The 21,432-nt window shown below is 38.3% G+C and overlaps 1 protein-coding gene across 1 annotated transcript in view; it reads right to left on the reverse strand.

Annotated features, from left to right (window-relative positions):
• SUPT20H (SPT20 homolog, SAGA complex component) overlaps positions 1 to 20,615 on the reverse strand; it is a gene marked incomplete at both ends in the record, with an annotated part of 48,920 nt that extends 28,305 nt beyond the window's left edge. Inside the window, 9 exon segments of the mRNA XM_080689444.1 lie at positions 1,734 to 1,787; positions 1,906 to 2,022; positions 6,172 to 6,275; positions 7,446 to 7,575; positions 11,216 to 11,282; positions 12,265 to 12,323; positions 13,791 to 13,826; positions 18,037 to 18,553; positions 20,491 to 20,615. Of these exon segments, the coding sequence (XP_080545570.1) occupies positions 1,734 to 1,787; positions 1,906 to 2,022; positions 6,172 to 6,275; positions 7,446 to 7,575; positions 11,216 to 11,282; positions 12,265 to 12,323; positions 13,791 to 13,826; positions 18,037 to 18,553; positions 20,491 to 20,615 (1,209 nt within the window).
• Positions 20,616 to 21,432: the final 817 nt, after the last annotated feature.

Raw genomic sequence — 21,432 nt, forward strand, 5'->3', positions numbered from 1 at the left:
AAAATGTAAAAATAGGTCTGGGAGTGTAGCCCGGAGGTAGAAAGGCTTCCAGGAACCCCAGTACCAGCAAAAAATAAATAAATAAATAAGTAATAATAATAAGTAATAATAATAATAATAATTATATTCTCTCCTTTATTAACTATTGGAATTAATGCCCAGCAATGATGACCAAGGAGTTTGTCTTTCAATATTCCTTTAGAGTTTTTAACCTTCTTATAGATGAGAAATAGCAGCCCAAACTAAAACACAACATTCAGTAATTATGGATGAACTGAACCTTTATAATCATATTTCATAGACAAATAATTTTCATTATTGACATTTTCTTTGATTTACTAATTCTCCTTCCTACAGTACAGAGAAATATGTGAACAGTGTCATGAATGGGCATACTGTACACATTGTTGAAAGAGAACTAAGGGTTAACTGGTTATTCTCAGAGTTAGGATAATCTAATGTTAAGATAATCAGAAAAAGACAACCCAGGACTGCTTAGAACACTGGATGACAGAAAAATTATTTGTATCCAAGGTATAAATAAAGCATTATCTTTTGTTTGAAAGGGGACAAAAGGTAGGTTTGCTGAGACATGCCTATAATCCCAGTTACATGAGAGACTGAGGCAAGAGGATCACAGATTCAGGCCAGCCTGGGCCAGCTGGTGAGAACTTCTCTCAAAATAAAAAGGGAAGCGGACATAAGTCAGTGGTAGAGCACCAGTGGGAAAATACCTAATACTAAAATAATAAAAAATAAAAAGCAAGCAAACAAACAAAAATACTGGAGACAGGTGTGTAAAGAACTAAATTTCAGATTAGGTATATCAGGTCAACCTATTCTTAATGCAGTCCTAAGCAACTGGGATTTAACTGAATGAAGACATCCTTAATAACTTTTTTTTTGTGGTACTGGGGGTGGAACCCAGGGGCATTCTACCTTTGAGCTACACCCCCAGCCCTATTTTTTATTCTTTATTTTGAAACAGGGTCTCACTGAGTTGCAAAGGGCCTTACTAAATAGCTGAGGCTGGCTGCGAACTTTGATCCTCCTGTATCAGCCTCCCAAATGCTGGGATTACAAGAATGAGCCACCACACCCAGCTCATTCTTAACTTCTATATCTCATTCTTATAAAGGAATCTGTTTTTCACTAAAAGAGTCAAACTTTATACACCAATAAAAATATGAACAGAAAAATGCTTCTGCTTAATGTTTTATCCTAAATTCAGATTTAAAAACAAAACAACTACTCGCTGGGCGTGGTGGCGCACGCTTGTAATCCCCGCGCTTGGGAGGCGAAGACAGGAGGATCGCACTGGTTCGGAGCCAGCCTCGCTGGCTTAAGAGACCCTGTTTCCAAATTAAAAATATAAAATAGGTCTGGGAGTGTAGCCCGGAGATAGAAGGGCTTCCAGGAACCCCAGTACCGCCAAAAATTAAAAAATAAATAAAAATAAAAATAAAAAAATAAAAACAAAACAACTGCCAGGCGTGGTGGCGCACGCTTGTAATCCCCGCGTTTGGGAGGCAGAGACAGGAGGATCACACAGGTTCAAAGCCAGCCACGTGTGCTGGCTTAGGAGACCCTGTTTCCAAATAAAAATGTAAAAATTGGTCTGGGAGTGTAGCCTGGAGGTAGAAGGGCTTCCAGGAACCCCAGTACCACAAAAATATAAATAAATAAATAAATAAAAATAAAAATAAATAAAAAATAAAAACAAAACAACTGACCTGGGTCCATTTATGGTTATCACTTGTTATTGAATGAACATCACAGATTAAAGTCTAGAAAAAATAAAAATTCAAAAATTCATTAGTGCATATTCACATAAACATATTAAGACATTTAATAAATAAAACTTCAAATAAAATCAAGAATATTTCCTAACTAAACATTCTTTACCTGCATTGTTGGACGTAAAAGAATGTGCCTACTCTGGTAACCAGGAGATTTCATGTTACTGGACTGCCTGTAGTCACGTATTTCTGCTATGACACATCCACAATGAAAAATATTAACCTATTAGGGGTAAAAATATTCAGAAATATGTCATTTTTCAAAAGCCTAAATAGATTTGTATTGAATGTTGAGCATTCTTTACATTCTCATGCAGTATTTCTGGCCATTCATATACTCTTCAACAGATTACTTGGTGGATACATCATCATGTAGTTTTTTTTTTTTTTTTTTTTTTTTGCAGGTCTGGGGATGGAACCCAGGGGCATTTGACCTCCAAGCTACAGCCCCTGCCCTATTTTTTATTCTTTATCTTGAAACCGGGTCTCACGGAGTTGCAGAGGCCTCACTAAGTAGCTGAGGCTGTCCGCGAACCGCGATCCTCCAGATCTCAGCCTCCCAAATGCTGGGATTACAAGCGTGCGCCACCACGCCCGGCTTCATCATGTAGTTTTTAAGAGGAATTATATCACCATTATGAATCACAAAGCATTTTAAAACTACTTATTGATTTCAAGTTATAGACATACTTGTCATCAATAGTCAACAGATCCACTTTCAATATTTATAAACTAGTAAAGTTATAGATCCATGAACTGCTATTCTTCTTAAGTTCAGTTATAATTTGCTAAGATTCTAAAAATGAACTCAGACCTTATTAATGAGAAGCAAGCCACTGTAAATTCAAATAAAAATTACTACATGCTACACCCAAATAAAGAACCCTTATCACTCTAGTTTTGTTAATTATTACCTGCTGTGGTCAGACCTGCATCATCATGTTTTTCATGCATTTAGAACTTTTAGATATGACTTCTATTACCAGTCATACCTTTGTCCTCTTTTTTTATTTTTGGTAGTACTGGAGATGGAACTCAGGTGCATTCTACCTCTGATCTATACCTCCACCCCTGTTTTTTTATTCATTATTTTAAAACAGGGTATTATTCAGTTGCAAAGGGTCTTACTAAGTAGCTGAGGCTGTCCTTGAACCATGATCTTCCTGTCTCAGCCTCCCAAATGCTGAAATTATAAGCATGTGCCACCATGTCTGGCTATGTCCATTCTTTTTAATAAATATTTATTGAGTAATATAATTTATACTGTGCCAGGAATTATTTAAGAAGCTTCACAGATATGGTAGTTAAGATAGTTTTTGCTCTCAGTGTAAAAAAATAGAGAATAATAAATAAGATCATTTTAATAGTAATGAATGTTACAAAGAAAATAAAATAAGGAAGGGCTAAGTTATATAGTATAGCTATATAAAAACCTCTGAGGGAATGAGGGTTTTAGGCAAGACCTGAATCACAAGAATGATCTGGGACAGATTATTCCAGAGAAGAAAAAGGAGATAAATATGCCTTCCTGTAGAAATAAACTTGGTATGTTTTAAAATGAAAAGAAGATAGAGGTGGCTGGATTATACTGAGTAAAGATAAAAATTAAGAGGTGGAAAACAAACAGGAAAACAAAGATTTTATATAATTAAGATGGCAATGGAGAATTTTAAGGATGAATATTTTTTTCCTTGCAAACTAAGTTTGGCTGTGATTCTAGAATGAAAATGGGGAGTTTAGGTTTGTAGCTGCAGCATTTCATGACCACATACTTTAAAGGAAGAGCTGATATTTGAGATGTACTGAATGTGCAAGATGAGGGTAGGGTCATCTTTGAGTTAGAGACTGATGATGAAATTAGTTTGAGAAGTAAAATAAAATAAGTTCCATTGTCATAATGGAACATTTGGGACACATATATATCTAAGTGCAAAGCTGGTGGAATAGTCATGATGAGATATATGCAAGGGAATAAGTAACATTTTCAAAATCAGTGAAACTGGGATTATCCAGGGAAAATACAGGTCTAAAGAACTCTGAAACAGGTATATATTTAGAAAATTGAAGGAATAGAGAAGGAAGAGAAAAACACAAATGTGCTATATCAGAAGCCAAATGAATGGCATTTCAAAAAGGTAGTTAACTTGCACTGAACTTTGCCAACATACCAATTTAGATGAGAAAAGAAGAGCAAACAATTGATTTCATCTCATGGATATTACTGGCGACTTTGACAAACAGGTTCTATAGAATGCTCATGCTACAATGCTGAATGAAGTGAGTAAAGAATGAGATGTCATGAAACCAAGATAATGATTATAGACAACTCTGAGCAGTTTTTTTTTTCCTCAAGAGAATTATAAAATAATAGCTGGAGAAGGAAATGTGGTCGAGATAGAATTTTTAAAAGTTGAGAGTACAGTATGTTTGCATTTTATAGAGAATACAAAATTAGAAGAGAAGGAAGTTATAAAGACCTAGAAGAGATGATTTGAAAATAAATGGAGAATAGTATCCATTGATTTTTCATGAAAAGGCAAAAAGAAAACAGAGAAATGGAGGACACTAGTCAACTAATCCTAGGAGAAAATGGGAGTTCCTATCTGATGGCTTCTTTTTTCCTCAATGCGGAGTATCCAGCATTGGCTGGAGTTAAGTCAGGCAGTAAGAAATAAATTCAAGCCGGGCGTGGTGGTGCACGCTTATAATTCCCGCGCTTGGGAGGCTGAGACAGGAGGATCACGCAGGTTTGAAGCCAGCCTCAGCTACTTAGTGAGGCTCTCAGCAACTGAAGTGAGACCCTGTTTCCATATAAAACATAAAATGGGTCTGGGTCTGGGTCTGGAACTATAGCCCAGGGGTAGAAAGCCTCTGGGTTCCACCTCCAGTGCCACCAAAAAAAAAAAAAAAAAAAAAAAAAAAAAGAAAGAAGTTCAAGGCAAAGGAGTCACTGCCAAAGCTGGATATAAAAAAATATAGACGCCGGGCATGGTGGCGCACGCTTGTTATCCCCGCGCTTGGGAGGCAGAGACAGGAGGATCGTGCAGGTTCGAAGCCAGCCGTGCTGGCATAAAGAGACCCTGTTTCAAAAATATAAAATAGGTCTGGGAGTGTAGCCCGGAGGTAGAAGGGCTTCAAGGAACCCCAGTACCACCAAAAATAAAAAAATAAAAAAATACAGATGTAAAAACTAGTTTCTGGCCCCTAAGTAAAAAGCTTCATAAATAAAATAATTTCTTTCACAGTTTCATAGTAACTACAGGGAGACTTCAATTGATGGTTTAACTGTCACAGTAAAGTTAAAAAAAAACCAAATTTGTTTGTTTTAATATAACAAAAAGGTTAAATACTTCACAATAAACCAATTCCTAAATGACTAGTATAATGCCTCATTTTATTCCCTAAATACTGTTAAGAATACCAGTAAAGATGAAATATCCAAGTTTTAATTCCTAGCACAGCAAAAAAGGGAGGCAAATATTACTTATCAGAAAACATCAGCCAGGTGTGGTGGCGCACGCTTGTAATCCCTGTGCTTGGGAGGCAGAGACAGGAGAATCATGCAGGTTCAAAGCCAGCCGCAATGGCTTAAGAGACCCGGTTTCCAAATAGAAATATAAAAATAGGTCTGGGAGTGTAGCCCAGAGGTAGAAGGGTTTCCAGGAACCCCAGTACCACCAAAAGAAAAAAAAAAAAAGAAAAAAGAAAAAAAAATCAAATGGTTATTTGCATTCATATAAAGATACATATATATAGACATATTAAAAGTGTAATATACATACATATGCCATACACATATAAAAAGTAGGAATTTTGAGAAAATGACTTCTTTTTTAAAGATGGGCCATACTATGTTGTTCAAGCTGGCCTTAAACCCCCTAGGTGCAAGAAGTCTCCCTGCCTCAAATTTCTGAGTAGCTGAGAGTAGAGGTACAGGCATGTACTACTATGCCTGGCAGAATTTTTTTTTTTCTGTGGTACTGGAGATTGAACTCTGAGCTCACCCCAAGCTCCATTTTATTTTTTATTTTGAAATAGGGTATCAAGTTGCAGAGGCTGGCTTTGAACATGAGAACCTCCTGTCTCAGCCTCCCAAGTACTGGGATTACAGGCTTATGTCCCCACGCACAGCCTGGCAGGGGAATTTTTTTTTTTTTGGTGGTACTGGGGTTCCTGGAAGCCCTTCTACCTCCGGGCTACACTCCCAGACCTATTTTATATTTTTATTTAGAAACAGGGTCTCCTAAGCCAGCGCGCGCGGCTGGCTTCGAACCTGCGCGATCCTCCTGTCTCCGCCTCCCAAGCGCGGAGATTACAAGCGTGCGCCACCACGCCCGGCTCTGGCAGGGGATTTTAAAGAGAAATATTTTACCTGAGATTTTTCTAGGAGATCAACCAAAATAGGAGGTAATTCTTCTGCATCTAAGTATTCAAGCAACTCTCCTTCTTCATAAGGCAGTCTAATGGTCTCAGAATCTTAATTGAAAAACAGAAAATAAAAGTTTATGAAAACGATTAGGCTCACCAGAAGGATTTAGTGCATAATTTAAATGACTTTTCAAAAAACAGAAAATAAAAGGTTCTCCTAATGACCTTTAATTTAAGCCTTATAACTAAATTGTACTACATTTACTAAATAACTTGTTAACTGCGTAACAAATTAGACAAGAAAGGGTGGTAAAAGACCTAATACATTATGGAAAAACATCTGATAAAACATTTCAAGTCAAATTGCAGTCAGGAATAGTAATTAGAATAAGATAAAAATGCAACATCAAAGTAACTGAAAGTTCACTGAAAAGAAACTACTATCTGGAAAATGGAGTAATAATTTGGTCATTTTCAAAACAAAATTATCATTGTGAAAAATAATCTTAACCAGATGAGTTTCTTATAAGACTCATACTAATATTACCATGTCAATTTTTTAGATGCCTTTCTAATAATACCTAAGAGTATTTATATATTAAAAATCTCTTTAGTCAGAGGTGGTGGTCCAGGCCTGTAATTCTAGTACTTGGGATGCTGAGACAGGAGGATGGTAAGTTTGAAGCCAGCCTCTGCAACTCAGTGAGGTGAACATCAACTTAGCAAGACCAATTCCAAATTAAATATAAAATTGTGCAGGGGGTGCACTGTGGAGGTAGAATGCCTCTGGTTTTAATTGCAGCACCACACACATCCCCCTCCCCCCAAAAAACCTCTTCTCATATTTAAATTAATGAAATAGTTTAGTATATAAAAATTACTCAAAAGGCAGTGAACACGATTAATTGTAAAGGTTTTAGACTCAAAAGTGTTTTTGAAATCTGCATACCTTAAAATACCTTATGCTATATTGAAATACAAATAGCAATATAGAGAAAATTTTGACAATCACTTAAAAATCAAATCTCTTATAAATCAACCTCTAAGACATAAATTAGAATACTTTTTGAATACATGTTCAAAAAGATAATCATACATATTCAAGCAATTCCTAATGTTCTAGCAAAAGATCCAAAGAAAAATTCTGAGATAAGAATCTTTTATCACTAAGTCATCACTAATCTGAAGAAAAAACCAGGTTAAGAAACTAATTTTAAAAAGTAGTACATCCTGCCTGGTAGAGCTATTGTGAACCAACTATACTTTGGAGGGTCTTACCTGATCCATTTTTTCCCCTGAGCATCAGAGAATATCCCTCATTTCCTGGGTATAGATTGACCACTAAACATGACAAAGTTTCTTGCATAACAAGCTTCTCTAACAAGTTAACATTTCTTCTTAATTTCTGCTTTAAAAAAAGAGGCAGAGCTCATGACAATAATCCAGTATAACCTTGAAGAATAATGCTATGATTTGACAAAATCAGATGTGAATCAATATTCTGGAGCTCCTTCTACATTACAATCCTTTATTTGTGGGGAAAATTCACAACACTATATCCATTATACATAGGAAAGCAATGTAGGCTGCATTTGTTTCTATTACTATGTTTTACACAAAACAACTCATGTCAAAACAAAAACTGGTAATCGAGAAAAAAAAATTTAAATATAAAATGTGTACTTCTAAATACATAAATAGAAACTAAGGATATCTTTAAAAACATTAAGTGTAAATATATAAACATATTTGTGTATAATTCTAACATAAATGAGGATTTTGAGATTTTCTTTTAGTTATATCATAAGTGCACATTTCTTCAATATTTTATAGCTAAATTAGACCCAAACAAGATCAACTGAAATATGGAACCTACAACTATCTTATTAGTAAGAGAAAAAAGTAATTTAAACAATTTCCTGTAAATTTAATTTAACAGCTCCTTAGAAACCACTTCAATTGTTTAAAATAATCAAGAAACAAAATGCACAAAAATCAGCCGGGCGTGGTGGCGCACGCTTGTAATCCCTGCGCTTGGGAGGCTGGGACAGGAGGATTGCAAGGGTTCGAGGCCAGCCTCAGCTGCTTAGTGAAGCTTTCAGCAACTTAGTGAGACCCTGTTTCCAAATAAAATATAAAAAAGGTCTGGGAGTATAGCCCGGAGGTAGAAAACCTCTGGGTTCCACCCCCAGTACCACCAAAAAAAAAAAAAAAAAAAAAAAAAGCACAAAAATCCTCAATTTTAGAAATCCACATGATTTAACCTGTGAAGTCCTACATTATCCCAGATGTGGAGACACCTATAAAAATTTACACTGAGCAACAAATATATCACTCATGGTAACTTTATATACATATATAGTTTTTAGAGTTCTTTTGACAGAAATAAGAGATGGTTACAGCCTTTGAAAACATATATGTATTAACTAATATAAAGAACATATAAGCTATAGATTATTATTTCAAACCTACTTTAATGCCCTTGTGTCAATTTTGTTGAAATATTTAGATAATTGAAAACATAGGACTTAATAGGTTAAAATGAATTGTACTTAATAGATACAATTCCTTTTATTAAATCTTATATTTAAGTAAGAATACTTTTGTAGGATCTCAGAAAAACAAGTCTTTTTTCACTATCTTATATTTAACTATATGCTACCATATTAATGTCAGAGGAATTAAAAATTCTTGAATGACACCACAGAATGAAACACTATGTAATTCGAAAATGAAAAAAAGACAAAAGCAAACAATTTTTGACCACTTTGATGGGGAGGTGGGGAACCCTAAAAAATTTAAGTTATTTTGATTGTAGAGAACATTTTCATAACTGAAGACAAAGTCAGATAAATTCTGACAATATGTGCATCTCTTTAAGAAAATAAGTTGGAGTCACTGAGTTGATCTCAGATCACAGATTAGAAAATTTCTTCTTAGCTGGGCGTGGTGGCGCATGCTTATAATCTCAGCGCTTGGGAGGCGGAGACAGGAGGATCATGCAGGTTCGAAGCCAGACATGCTGGCTTAAAAGACCCAGTTTCCAAAAATAAAATAGGTCTGGGAGTGTAGCCTGGAGGTAGAAGGGCTTCCAGGAAAGCCGGGGTTGGTGGCGCACACTTGTAATCCCCACGCTTGGGAGGCTGAGACAGGAGGATCGTGCTGGTTCGGAGCCAGCCTCGCTGGTTTAAGAGACCCTGTTTCCACATAAAAAAACAAAAAAGTAAAAAACAGGTCTGGGAGTGTAGCCCATGGGAGTGTATCCTGGAGGTAGAAGGGTTTCCAGGAACCCCAGTACCACCCAAAAAAAAAAAAAAATTAAAAAAGAAAAATTTCTTCTTAAAGGAAAATATTAGAAGAAGCAGGACATGGTGGCTCATGCCTGTAATCCCAGTACTTGGGAGGCTGAGACAGGAAGATCACAAGTTTGCAGTCAGCCTCAGCTACTTAGTGGGGTCCTCTGCAACTTAGTGAGACCTGTTTCAAAATAAAGAATAAAAAATAGGGCTGGGGGTGCAGCTCAGAGGTAGAATGCCTCTGGGTTCCATCCCCAGTACCCCCCCCCCCCCGCCACAACACACACATCAGAAAGTAATTTAGGTTTGTGGGCTCTGTGTTCTCAGCACTCAAACTCTGCCTTTATACCTCAATATAGTCATAGACAATCCACCAATGGGCATGGTGGGTTTCCATATAAATTTATTTACAAAAATATAGTGGGTCAGATTTGGCTGGCAGACAGTGAGTGGCTTGCCAACCCCATTTAGAATGCTTACGCATGTCTCCTATCATAGTTCTGACTCTGAGGTGATGAATATACATGTTATATTGTGGTGATGATGGTATGGAGTATATTTATGTCAAACTTAAAAAGATATATACTATATATGTATAATTTACTGTTATGTAATATACTTCACGATAACTGATGAGAAATTTATGTTTATCTTATAATGTATGTTTATCTTTTAATGATATAAAGATTTAAAAGGTTAAACACTACTAAATTTCATTATTTTCTGCATAACTGATATTTGTTTCTAAATTAAATGTAACAGAAGCTTACAGATTCCTTTAATGCCCTTCCAACCTGATGTTCAAAAGATATAAGTCAATTCCTACTATGTTTCTACTGAAGACACCTTTATGCTTAATAAAAATGAATTAGATTAAATCGGCCATGACTATATTTTGTGACCATACTTAATTTTTTTGGGGGGAGGGTGGTACTGGGGATGAAACCCAGGGGCGTTCTACCTCCGAGGTACATCCCCAGCCCTATTTTTCATTCTTCATTTTGAAACAGGGTCTCGCTGAGTTACAAAGGGCTTCACAAAGTAGCTGAGGCTGTCCGTGAACCATGATCCTCCTATCTCAGCCTCCCAAATGCTGAGTTTACAAGCGTGCACCACCACGCGTGCTACCATACTTGAATTTCCTTACATATCCTGTAAAAGCTTTAACTTCTAGTGCAAATCACCATGAAGAAATGTTACTTTTCTCCTATTTTAAGTTATAAATCACTTCTCAGGGGGTATAAGCAACAAAACATATATACTATGGCTTTGCTTATACCTTTCCAGTGGGATATTCTGTGTTTTAGTAAACTCTGTTCCCTACTCTTACTTCAGCAGGTCCTCTGCCTGGTGTCAGATTAGCCAGGGCTCCAAGAAGCCAAAGAACTGACTATGATCTGGTTGCAAAGTTGCTAGTTTAACCACAAAGATATAAATCATTAATTGCTTCAAATATAATTCTTCTAAATGTCATTTACTATAAACATTTCAAATTCCACAATGAGCTGGGTGTGGTGGCACATGCTTGTAATCCCAGTACTTGGAGGGCTGACATAAAGGATTGCAGGTTCAAGGCCAGCCTAAGCTACTTAGTGAGGCCCTCTGCAATTTAGTGAGACCCTATTTCAAAATAAAGAATAAACAATAGGGCTAAGGTGTAGCTTGGAGGTAGAATGCCTCTGGGTTCAATCCCCAGTACAGGGGGAAAAAAAAAAAAAAAAAACTAAGATACTATAAAAAATTCATGCCTACCTTAACTTCAGGTTCTTTTTCACATTCTTCAATATACAAGTCATAAAGTTTTTGAAATACAGATTTTCTAAAAAAAAAAAAATGACAATTTATAAAGTAATGTTAGTACAATAATCATAATGAAATAAATGTTGGGTGGGACTGCATATGGTATTTATTTTTTTATACTTTTTTGTTTTTGGAAACAGGGTCTTTTAAGCCAGCAAGGCTGGTTTTGAACCTGCGTGATCCTCCTGTCTCTGCCTACCAAGCACGGGGATTACAAGAGTGCGCCACCATGCCTGGCTTTATTCTTTCTTTCTTTCTCTTTCTCTCTCTCTCTCTCTCTCTCTCTCTCTCTCTCTCTTTCTTTCTTTTGTGGTACTGGGGGTGGAACCCAGGGGCTTTCTACCTCTGGGCTATACTCCCAGACTTTTTTTATACTTTATTTGGAAACAGGGTCTCACTAAGTTGCTGAGAGCCTCACTAAGCAGCTGAGGCTGGCTTTGAACCTGTGCGATCCTCCTGTCTCAGCCTCCCAAGCGCGGGGATTACAAGCATGCGCCACCACGCGCCTGGCTTTTTTATACTTTTTATTGGTGCAGTATAGTCTCACATCATAATGTGGATGCGGTATTTAAAAACAACTAGAAATTACTGATGCAGGTGATTTCTGGGACCAGAAGTGTTTTGGATTTCCTTAGATTTTGGAATATTTGCATATAGCTAATAGATGTCTTGGGGATGTGACTTTTATATTAAACACAAAAACTGTTTCATATAGGCTTTATAAAAAGATTAAAGGTAATTTCATACAATATTTTTAGTGGGCCTGTATTTTAACTGTAATCTGTCACATGAGATTAGGTAGGAAACTTTATATAGTATCATATCAGGGCTGAAAGAGTTTCAGGTTTTGGAGTATTTTTAAAGATTTCCATAGTAAAGATGTTCATTCCATATACACAAAGAACCTGTAACACCTTTAGTCTATGGCCTAGAATAAGAACAATAAATTTGGATCATCATATTTCAATCAATCTAAAATGTTACAAATTACGTATTCATACCTTCCACCAGATAAGTATTTCCTTTTAGGAGGCCTCTGTCGTGCACTTTCAATGACATACTAAAAAAAAAAAAAAAAAAAGTTTATGAAAATAGCTTGCTTTTGCTTTGTGCATGAACAACTATATTAAGTACTGTACACCTAAAATGTAAAAACATATAAAACAAAAATATAAAAACACATTATAAAAAAAATTATAGCTTATAAGAAAAAACTAAATTCTAAGTATACAAGTAAAATCTAGGTTACACCAAGATTTAGCACGGCATTTAATTGTTATAAACGGTAATTTTAAATTTCAGAAATATTTTCAACGTCTTATGCTGTTCAGAATATGCTGTTCAGAATATGCTTAATGTTTTAAAAATTATACCTAGTTGTAAGAACTATGTTTTTTAGCTATGTTAGAAAACTTGTTAAAATAGAAAAACAATTTTTTTTTGGTTGTATTTCTGTGGAACCCAGAGGCTTTCTACCTCCAGGCTATACTCCCAGACCTATTTTATATTTTATTTGGAAACAGGGTCTCACTAAGTTGCTGAGAGCCTCACTAAGTAGCTGAGGCTGGCTTCAAGCCTGCGTGATCCTCCTGTCTCAGCCTCCCAAGGGGGGGGGGGTGGATTACAAGTATGCACTACCACGCCCAGCTAGAAAAACAATTTTAAACCGGGTGTGGTGGCGCATGTTTATAATTCCAGTACTTGGGAGTCTGAGACAGGAGGATCAGGCAGGTGTGAAGCCAGCCTCAGCTACTTAGTAAAGCTCTCAGCAGCTTAGTGAGATCCTGTTTCCAAATAAAATATAAAACAGGTGAGGGACGTAGCCCAGAAGTAGGAAGCCCCTGGGTTCTATCCCCAGGAACACACAAACACACACACACACACAAAGTAAAACAATTTTAGGAATTCTATATCCTGTTTAAATGAGTTTTATTTCAAAGCATAATAACAAGGATTCTAAGTAATAGATGATCCCAACTTCATGTGGTATTTTTATATATACATACTTGTTCTAAAATAATATTAATATACTCCTTTGAAAATATACAAATCAGCCAGGAGTGGTGGTGCATGCTTATAATCCCCGCGCTTAACCGGGTGTGGTGTCGCACGCCTGTAATCCCCGCGCTTGGGAGGCAGAGACAGGAGGATCATGCAGGTTCGAAGCCAGCCACGCGCGCTGGCTTAGGAGACCCTGTTTCCAAATAAAAATGTAAAAATAGGTCTGGGAGTGTAGCCCGGAGGTAGAAGGGCTTCCAGGAACCCCAGTACCACCAAAAAAAAAAAAAAAAAATCCCCACGCTTGGGAGGCGGAGACAGGAGGATTGCGCAGGTTGGAAGCCGGACATGCTGGTTTAAGAGACCCTGTTTCCAAAAATAAAAAAGTATAAAATAGGTCTGGGAGAGTAGCGCGGAAGTAGAAAGGCTTCCAAGAACCCCAGCACCAACCCCCCCCCCAAAAAATCTCTTAAAGTTGAATTTTTATCAATTACAAAAAACATTACTCAATATGTTAAGCATGCCTTACCTCTGCACGATCCAAAGCTAGTTCTAAAGCTTGTTGCTGTAAAAAGTAATGTTTTGACAGTATTAGTTATTTGTTATTTTAACACACACAGAAGAATAATTTAAGAAGCATTCAAAATTCCCAGTAAAGTGTGGGGAGGGGTGTGTGGGGGGGTGCACACTTGTTATCCCAGTACTTGGAAGGCTGAGACAGGAGGATCCAGGTTCTAGGCCAGCCTCAGCTACTTCGTGAGACCCTGTTTCAAAATAAAGAATAAAAAATCGAACTGGGGATGTAGCTTGGAGGTAGAATGCCTCTAGGTTCAATATCCAATACCACAAAACCAACCAACCAACCAACCAAAATTCCTTATGAAGTGGTTAAACTTTTCATTTTCTAAAACAGGTCCAAAGTAGTCTCCTTCATTTCTCTCTTCCATCCCACCCACTGTATGATAAAGGTTTGTAACCAGAAGAAAAAAAAAGGCGGTCTTATGGACCTGATTAGGACAACAACCTAGCTAAGAGATGCTAAAATAGTCTCTGGTCAGTATTTGAGAGGCTAAAGTAGGGGTGGGATGAATATGACAGCTACCAATACTTTATAAACTTTAATTTGTCCAACATTCTAAGAATATAATTTAGGAAAATACACTGGCTATAAGCAAGTAAAGTGAAGGAGAGACTAAATTCTCCTAGTCTACTTGGGAATCCTAAAAAATTGGGAGTGGGATTAGGTTAATATCTAACATCAACTTAGAAATCCCCAATACATAAGTGCATAGGAGACAATATTTCTAGCTCAGTGACATAATTGGAATACAAAAAAATGACAATTATTATTGTATTTTAATGAATTTAAGATATCATCAATTAAAAGAATATCATTATTTTAGGTAACATTAAGGAAAAAAAGCTGCAATTATATTTGTAAGAATTGAGTATAAACTCATTAATTCAATATTAATATGTAAAAAATGTATCCGCCAGGGTTTTGGTGCACACTTTCAGGAGGCTAAGACTGGAAAATTGTGGTTCACAGACAGCCTCAGCTACTTAGTAAGGCCCTCCACAACTTAGTGAAACCCTGATTCAAAAATAAAGAATAAAAAATAGGGCAGGGGGTGTAGCTTGGAAGTTAAATGCCCCTGGGTTCTATCCCGAACCCCCCCCCCACAAAAGTATATGAGAATTGGTGAAATATAGTATAATTATTACATGTAAGGTTTGAGATTTACTAGTAAACCCCCACCCTTCATCATTCCTTATAGACCCTCATCTGAAGGCAAGGGGGAGAAATAAGTAGGTAAGCTATGTCATCGTTTGTGAAGCTTTCTTTTCTTTCCTTTTTTATTTTTTTTATTGGTGCATTTTAGGCATACATCTTAATGGGGTACAAGATGGTAGAGACATACATGGTGTTTTTTCTAATAAATACAAAGTACTAAGATCTAAATAAAGTTTAATATACTACTAGCGATTTCTCTTTCAAGTATTTTGTTTTGGGTACCACATAGAATTATAGTATTCACAGTACCTACAAAACCAAAAAAGAACCTCCCACACACCAGGTATTTTTACGGAGATGAAGACATTCTAAACACAAGACAAACTTGAACACACTGAGTTGCAGCTTACCATTGTGGCATAAAATAGGAGTCCAAAAAGAAGAGAAAACGTATGTGTCTTGATAAAGTAGGGTAAAAACCGTATCTTTAATATCAGCCTTATATTCTGTAAAGGTAAAAAGAAGTTAGTACAAAGTCATGAAAGGAAAGAAAACAAGTTATTTAGTAACTACTAGGAAAATTACTCAAGGCACCTATATTTCTAATGCTTTGGAATAATTTTAACAAAAATCCATGTGTCACAACCTATCTACTCATTGCTAAAAAGTAGTTTTAACTAGGTCAGTCAAAACAGTTAATTTAAAAATTACTCATATTTCTTTTTTTTTTTTTTCCTTACTAGTGATGGGATCTTAGAAGAGTTATTTTTTTTTTAATTTTATTTTATTGGTGCACTGTATTCATACATCATAGTGGGATACAAACTTTTGTAGATATACATGCACACATCGCCCAGTCAGCCCCCACCCGATCCCCACCCCATTCTCTCCCCATCCCTCCCTCCCATGCTTGGCTTAGTGGTTGACATCTAGTATTATAGCAATTTATCCAAAATTAAAAATGATAATCTCACATAACAGTTTCATTTGTCTGATACCAAGCTTTTGATGTCTTAAAGATAACATTTCAATATTTCTTTTTGCTTTCTTTCTTACCAGAGAATATTTTTTTCTTTTTTTTAGGTGAAACTATCATATATTTATTTTTCAGAAAAAAATCTATCCTGATATGGAATATGGACTCTAGATATTTCTTCCAAAATTATTTAACACCCACGAAGAGAAAATGATGTTTTGTGAATCTCTAATATCACAACTGCAGCTGTCACTTTTCCTGCAGATTATTCTGCCTGCCTATTGGCCTTGATCGCTAACTATACAGTTCACTTTACAAATCAAAGGTTTCTTCATGTCTGCTGATGAAAAAATTATCTAGCTAACCCCCTAAACTTGCCACAGCTACATTTTCCAGATATAGCTCCAATCCCTTTACTCTTCAAGAAAACTAGACACATTGCTGAAGAAATCTTTCTTCTACACAGATTTTCAAACTGGCTGCAAACTGAGTAATCTGCTGGGCTTTAAATAATAAAATGTCCATGTCTTATACCCCAAGACTAATTTGTCTGGAGTAGGGACTAGAGGTCAGCAATTTTGGAATTCCCAGGTAATTTGAAGGTGATGCCAGTGCTGAAGCCTACTGTAACCTTTCTGAGTACCATGGAAATGGAGTATGTTTGTCCTCACAGTGAAAATAAAGCTTAGTCTAATTCTTCACCTATTTCCTTGTAACCACTGATTGGTGTATGTCTACACAGTTAAGCTAAAGGGGCAAGTTCTGGTAACAGAAAACAAGATTTGTGATGTAAACTATTGTTTTTTGTAAACCCCCAAATTTAAGTTTCTGCCAGTTCAAGTTAAAGAAAAACTGAAAACTAAAAAATCAAATAAAGGAGAAAAAATGGTTTTGCTCTTAATACACTAAAGTACTGTATAGGTTCCAGGAATAATAATTTTGAAAAACGATTGACATTAGCCGGGCGTGGTGGCGCACGCTTGTAATCCCCGCGCTTGGGAGGCAGAGACAGGAGGATCGCGCAGGTTCGAAGCCAGCCGTGCGCGCTGGCTCAGGAGACCCTGTTTCCAAATAAAAAAATGTAAAAATAGGTCTGGGAGTGTAGCCCGGAGGTAGAAGGGCTTCCAGGAACCCCAGTACCACCAAAAAAAAAAAAAAAAAAAAAAAAGATTGACATTAATTCTACCTTCGATATCCTCATGGGTGGTTTACGTTGAATTTAGGGCAAGGCGAAAAATTTCAGACTACTAAATCTAAAGATGAGGATACACTACTTACAGGCAAAGTGTGATGACTTTGATAGTAAATTATTTAGTAAATGGGGGGGTTGTAACTTCAAATTAATATTACAGACAAAAGCCAGTAAACGGTTTAGCACTTAGAAAGCAAACATTCTGCCCATACACAAAATTTACCAGAATCTGTGAGAAAATAATTGTGATCCGCACTGAAATCTCCACGTTAGAATAATGCACTCAGAACTACTACTGGACCCGGATAGGCCTTCAGCTCTCTCTTGAGTTTAATCATGGGTTCTTTCTAATGATCCAGCCTTAAGACAATTCAAATCAACACTTATATTTAGAATCTTAAAGCAAGGCATTAAAAATAAAACTATGATTCTACCTAGAGACTAACTGATCTAATTTTATGTCGTAGTGACCGACCACAGTACACTGTACTCAATCTAACTCTGAAAATCGTTGCAAATCACTTTATATCTTGAGTTCTACTAATCCTACCAAAGACTTTGATACACTGTACTCTGGAAAACGCAGTACGCGGTGGCGACGGGAATGGCTTCCAGGGGCAGCTACAGTTCAAGTTCATTTCTGAACGCCCGGTAACCACGGCAAGGATTGGTAATTAATCAATCCGCCTCTAAATGTTGTTACCAATCCCACTGATTCCCAGATCTGCAGGAGCTTTCCTAACAACCTAGGCTTTCCCTGCAAACGCCGCCAGGCCCAGTGGAGCGACGGCCTTTACTCAATATGGACACCAGACACCAGAACACCCACCCGGAGAAGCGCCGTGCCAAATCTTGCAAGTTTCAGGAAATACCTGTAAATGCAACTTAAAGGCCCGAATTAAAATGAAAAACGAAAAGCGCTGCTGAGCACCGCGAACAGCAAAGGAGGGCGTCAGCCGGAGCGTGACAGGCTCGGCCCGCCGGGTCTGGGGAGACGGCGCCTTCCTCCCGCCGGCCCGCGGCCGCCCCTCACCTCTGACCCCGAGGAATCCCGCGCTACCAACCCACCTGCCGGCCCGCCGCCCACCAGTGCGGCAGCCACCGCGCCCGGCCGACCAGCGCCAGCCCGACCGCAACGCCCACCCAGCCCTCCGGCGGAGCCCAGCGGCTGCCAGGCGAGCCGCTGCCAGGCCGACCGCTGATTCAGGCGGCCGCACTTCCGACTGACGGAGAGGGCGGGCGGAAGAGGTGGAGCCTAGAGGGCTGGGCCGGCCGGAAGTCTCCGGCGTGCTGTGCTTCATCAAGTGGCTTCCCGCGAGTTCCGCCAGTGTTTCCGTCTGGGCGTGCCAGGGGCCCTGGAGTGTTATTCTAAGTCTCCACTTTCGCTTTCTGCAAAATGGGCGGGAGAATGGCGTTATTTGGGCATAGATGAGACCCTGCGGAATTTGTAGGGCGAAAGTAATTTGGAACTACGTTCTCTTTTGACACCACTAGGAACGTTTGCTACTACAGGTTTTCAATGGTGTATAACAGGCTAGTGAATGTAATGGTCTTTATAAAATCACCCCAGAGATGGTTCTAAAATCCAGAAACTAGCCGGGCGTGGTGGCACAGATTTGTGATCCTCGCGTTCCGGAGGCTGAGACTGGAGGATCTCGATTCGCGGACAGCCTCAGCTATTTAGTGAGGCCCTCTGCAACTTAGTGGTGAGGCCCTGTTTCAAAATAAAGAAAAAAAGGGCAGGGGGTGCGGCTCGGAGGTTGAATGCTCCTGGGTTCTATCCCCAGACCCGCAAGTAAATAAAATTTTAAAAATAAAATAAAATCCAGAAACCACATTTTTTTGTTTACCTTGTAATGTTTGATTGTAAATTCTTTACCTTGACACAACTTGATCGTTGGGAAACATTTTTGAAAGTTGAAGTGAAATTAACAACATTAAACAAACCATTTCTGTACCTGTATTGGGAGTGGCCTAGGAATACTTGAGAAAGCTCTGATTATTAATATATTTCAAAAATAATTGTGTCAAAATGGCGGCAGACCTGGAGAGAGAAAGGCTTGACTTTGGTCAGGAAGCAAACAGCTGTTGAAACTTAGATTGACTTAGCTAAAAGTAATTAGCAAGTCAATAGGACAGGGAGCTAGGGCTTCCTCTTTCTAAAGACTGATCTACAGGATAGTCTAGGGAGGATCGAGCAGGGGGTTGACCTTCATCCTTCAGGAAAGGAGACACCTTGCCACACCTTGCTGGGGAAGGTACCTTACAGGGATGTTTACTAGGTCAGAATTACATAAACAAGATGGAGGTCATAGGTATAAAAAGTCCGGTCCACGTGCTGTATCTTAGGGTGGTGAATTGGCTCGGACCACCTTCCCCCCATGCCATTCTGGCATGGGGCTGTAACTAACTTTTGTATTTCTAGCTTTTTATAAACTTCTTTAAATCTTCAGCAAGTGTCCAACTATGTATACTTAACCTTAGCTCAGGACAAGAACCCGCGGTTTTTTCTTTTTCTGTTTTTTGGGTTTTGTTGTGGTTTTGTTGTTGTTTGGGTTTTGTTGTGTTTTTTTTTTTTTTTTTTTTTTTTTGGTTTTGTTGAGGGAAATTGTGTCCGGGACCCTAACAGAGGTCCTCAGGGACAGTTTCCCCAAAATCATATTCTCGCAATCCATAACATATTTATCCATAACAATTTCTTTCCTTTTTTTTTTTTTTTTTGTGGTACTGGGGATGGAACCCAGGGGCTTTTTACCTCTGGGCTACATTCCCAGACCTATTTTATATTGTATTGGGAAACAGAGTCTCACTAAGTTCCTGAGAGCCTCACTAGGTACCTGAGGCTGGGTTTGAACCTGTGCCATCCTCCTGTCTCAGCCTCCCTAGTACTGGGATTACAAACTTGTATGACCACGCCCAGCTACAAACCATTTACATACATTCACAATGATGTGCAACTACTATCTCTTAACTAATTTCCAATTTTGTTACTCCAAAATAAAGCCTTAATCCATCACTCCCTCCACATTTCTTTCTTTTCCAGTACCGGGTAAATATCATTCAGCTTTCAGACTACAGATTTGCTTATTCTGGGTATTTCTCGAAAATGGATAAGATCTTTATGTTCTCATCTCCGCCCCCCCCCCCACACACACACACTTAATAATGTTTTGCTGGTGTTGAACCCAGGCCGATGTCACAAAAAGAGTGCACCAGCCAAACTTGAAAGATCAGTTTCTTGAATGGGGGAGGGCAGACTAGTCAGGATAGGGATGTAGTCCCACACTCAGTCCAGAACTGTGACCATGAGCTGAACTTTCTCTTACAAGGGGTTTTTAAAGGTCAAAGACACACACAGGTGGGTGATGGTAGGGGGAGGCCTGTTGTTATTGTCTGACAAAACTGCAACTTTGTCTGGAGTGGGGCTCAGGTGTTCTAGGATGTTGACCATAGGGCAAACAGGATGCTGGTCTATGTTACATTGACCATAGGGTAGGGATCTTGGTCTATGCTTGCTATGTTTAAAATAATATCCTCCACTGATGTTACTTTAACCCCCTGAAAAACTGGGGAAGAGCATTAACAAAAGGTTCAAACTACTAAACAATTTTGTCTTCTTGGGCACAATGGGGGAATTCCAGTAACTGTGGGATCACAGCTGGGTCAAACATGGAATCTCTCTTGTTAGGGCCTTACAGCTGGTTCATTTTAAACATTTTGTGGCATGGATCAGTACTTCATTTCTTTTTTATAGATAATATTACATTGTATGTGTTACGGTTTGGCTTGGCACCCTTAGAAAGAGGGAAAGCCAGAGCTTAGAGCACAGCACCACGCCACAGAGTAACATCATGGGATGACCCCAAACAAGTCAGCCCCGCGTGGGCGCCAAATATGCTGCGGTTTGGGGAGAGGATGGTTGTGGGAAACTGTTCCCCGGGAACCTCTGTGTGGGTCCTGGACACACCTTCCCCCAACCCATAACAAAACCCAAAACGACCAAAAACAGAAAAACCACGGGTTCTTGTCCTAAGCTAAGAATAAATATGCATAGCTTGGACAGTTGCTGAAGATTTTAAAAAGTTTATTAAAAAGATAGAAATACAGAAAATAGTTACAGCCCCATGCCAAAATGGCATGAGGGGGGAGGGTGGCCCGGGCCAACTCACCACTCCCAAGATACAGCACGTGGACCGACTTTTTATACCCATGACCTCCATCTTGTTTACATAATTCTGATGTGGTGAATGTCTCTGTAAGTTACCTCC

Source organism: Muscardinus avellanarius (genome assembly GCF_963383645.1).
Source record: "Muscardinus avellanarius genome assembly, chromosome: 2".
Taxonomy (NCBI): domain Eukaryota; kingdom Metazoa; phylum Chordata; class Mammalia; order Rodentia; family Gliridae; genus Muscardinus; species Muscardinus avellanarius.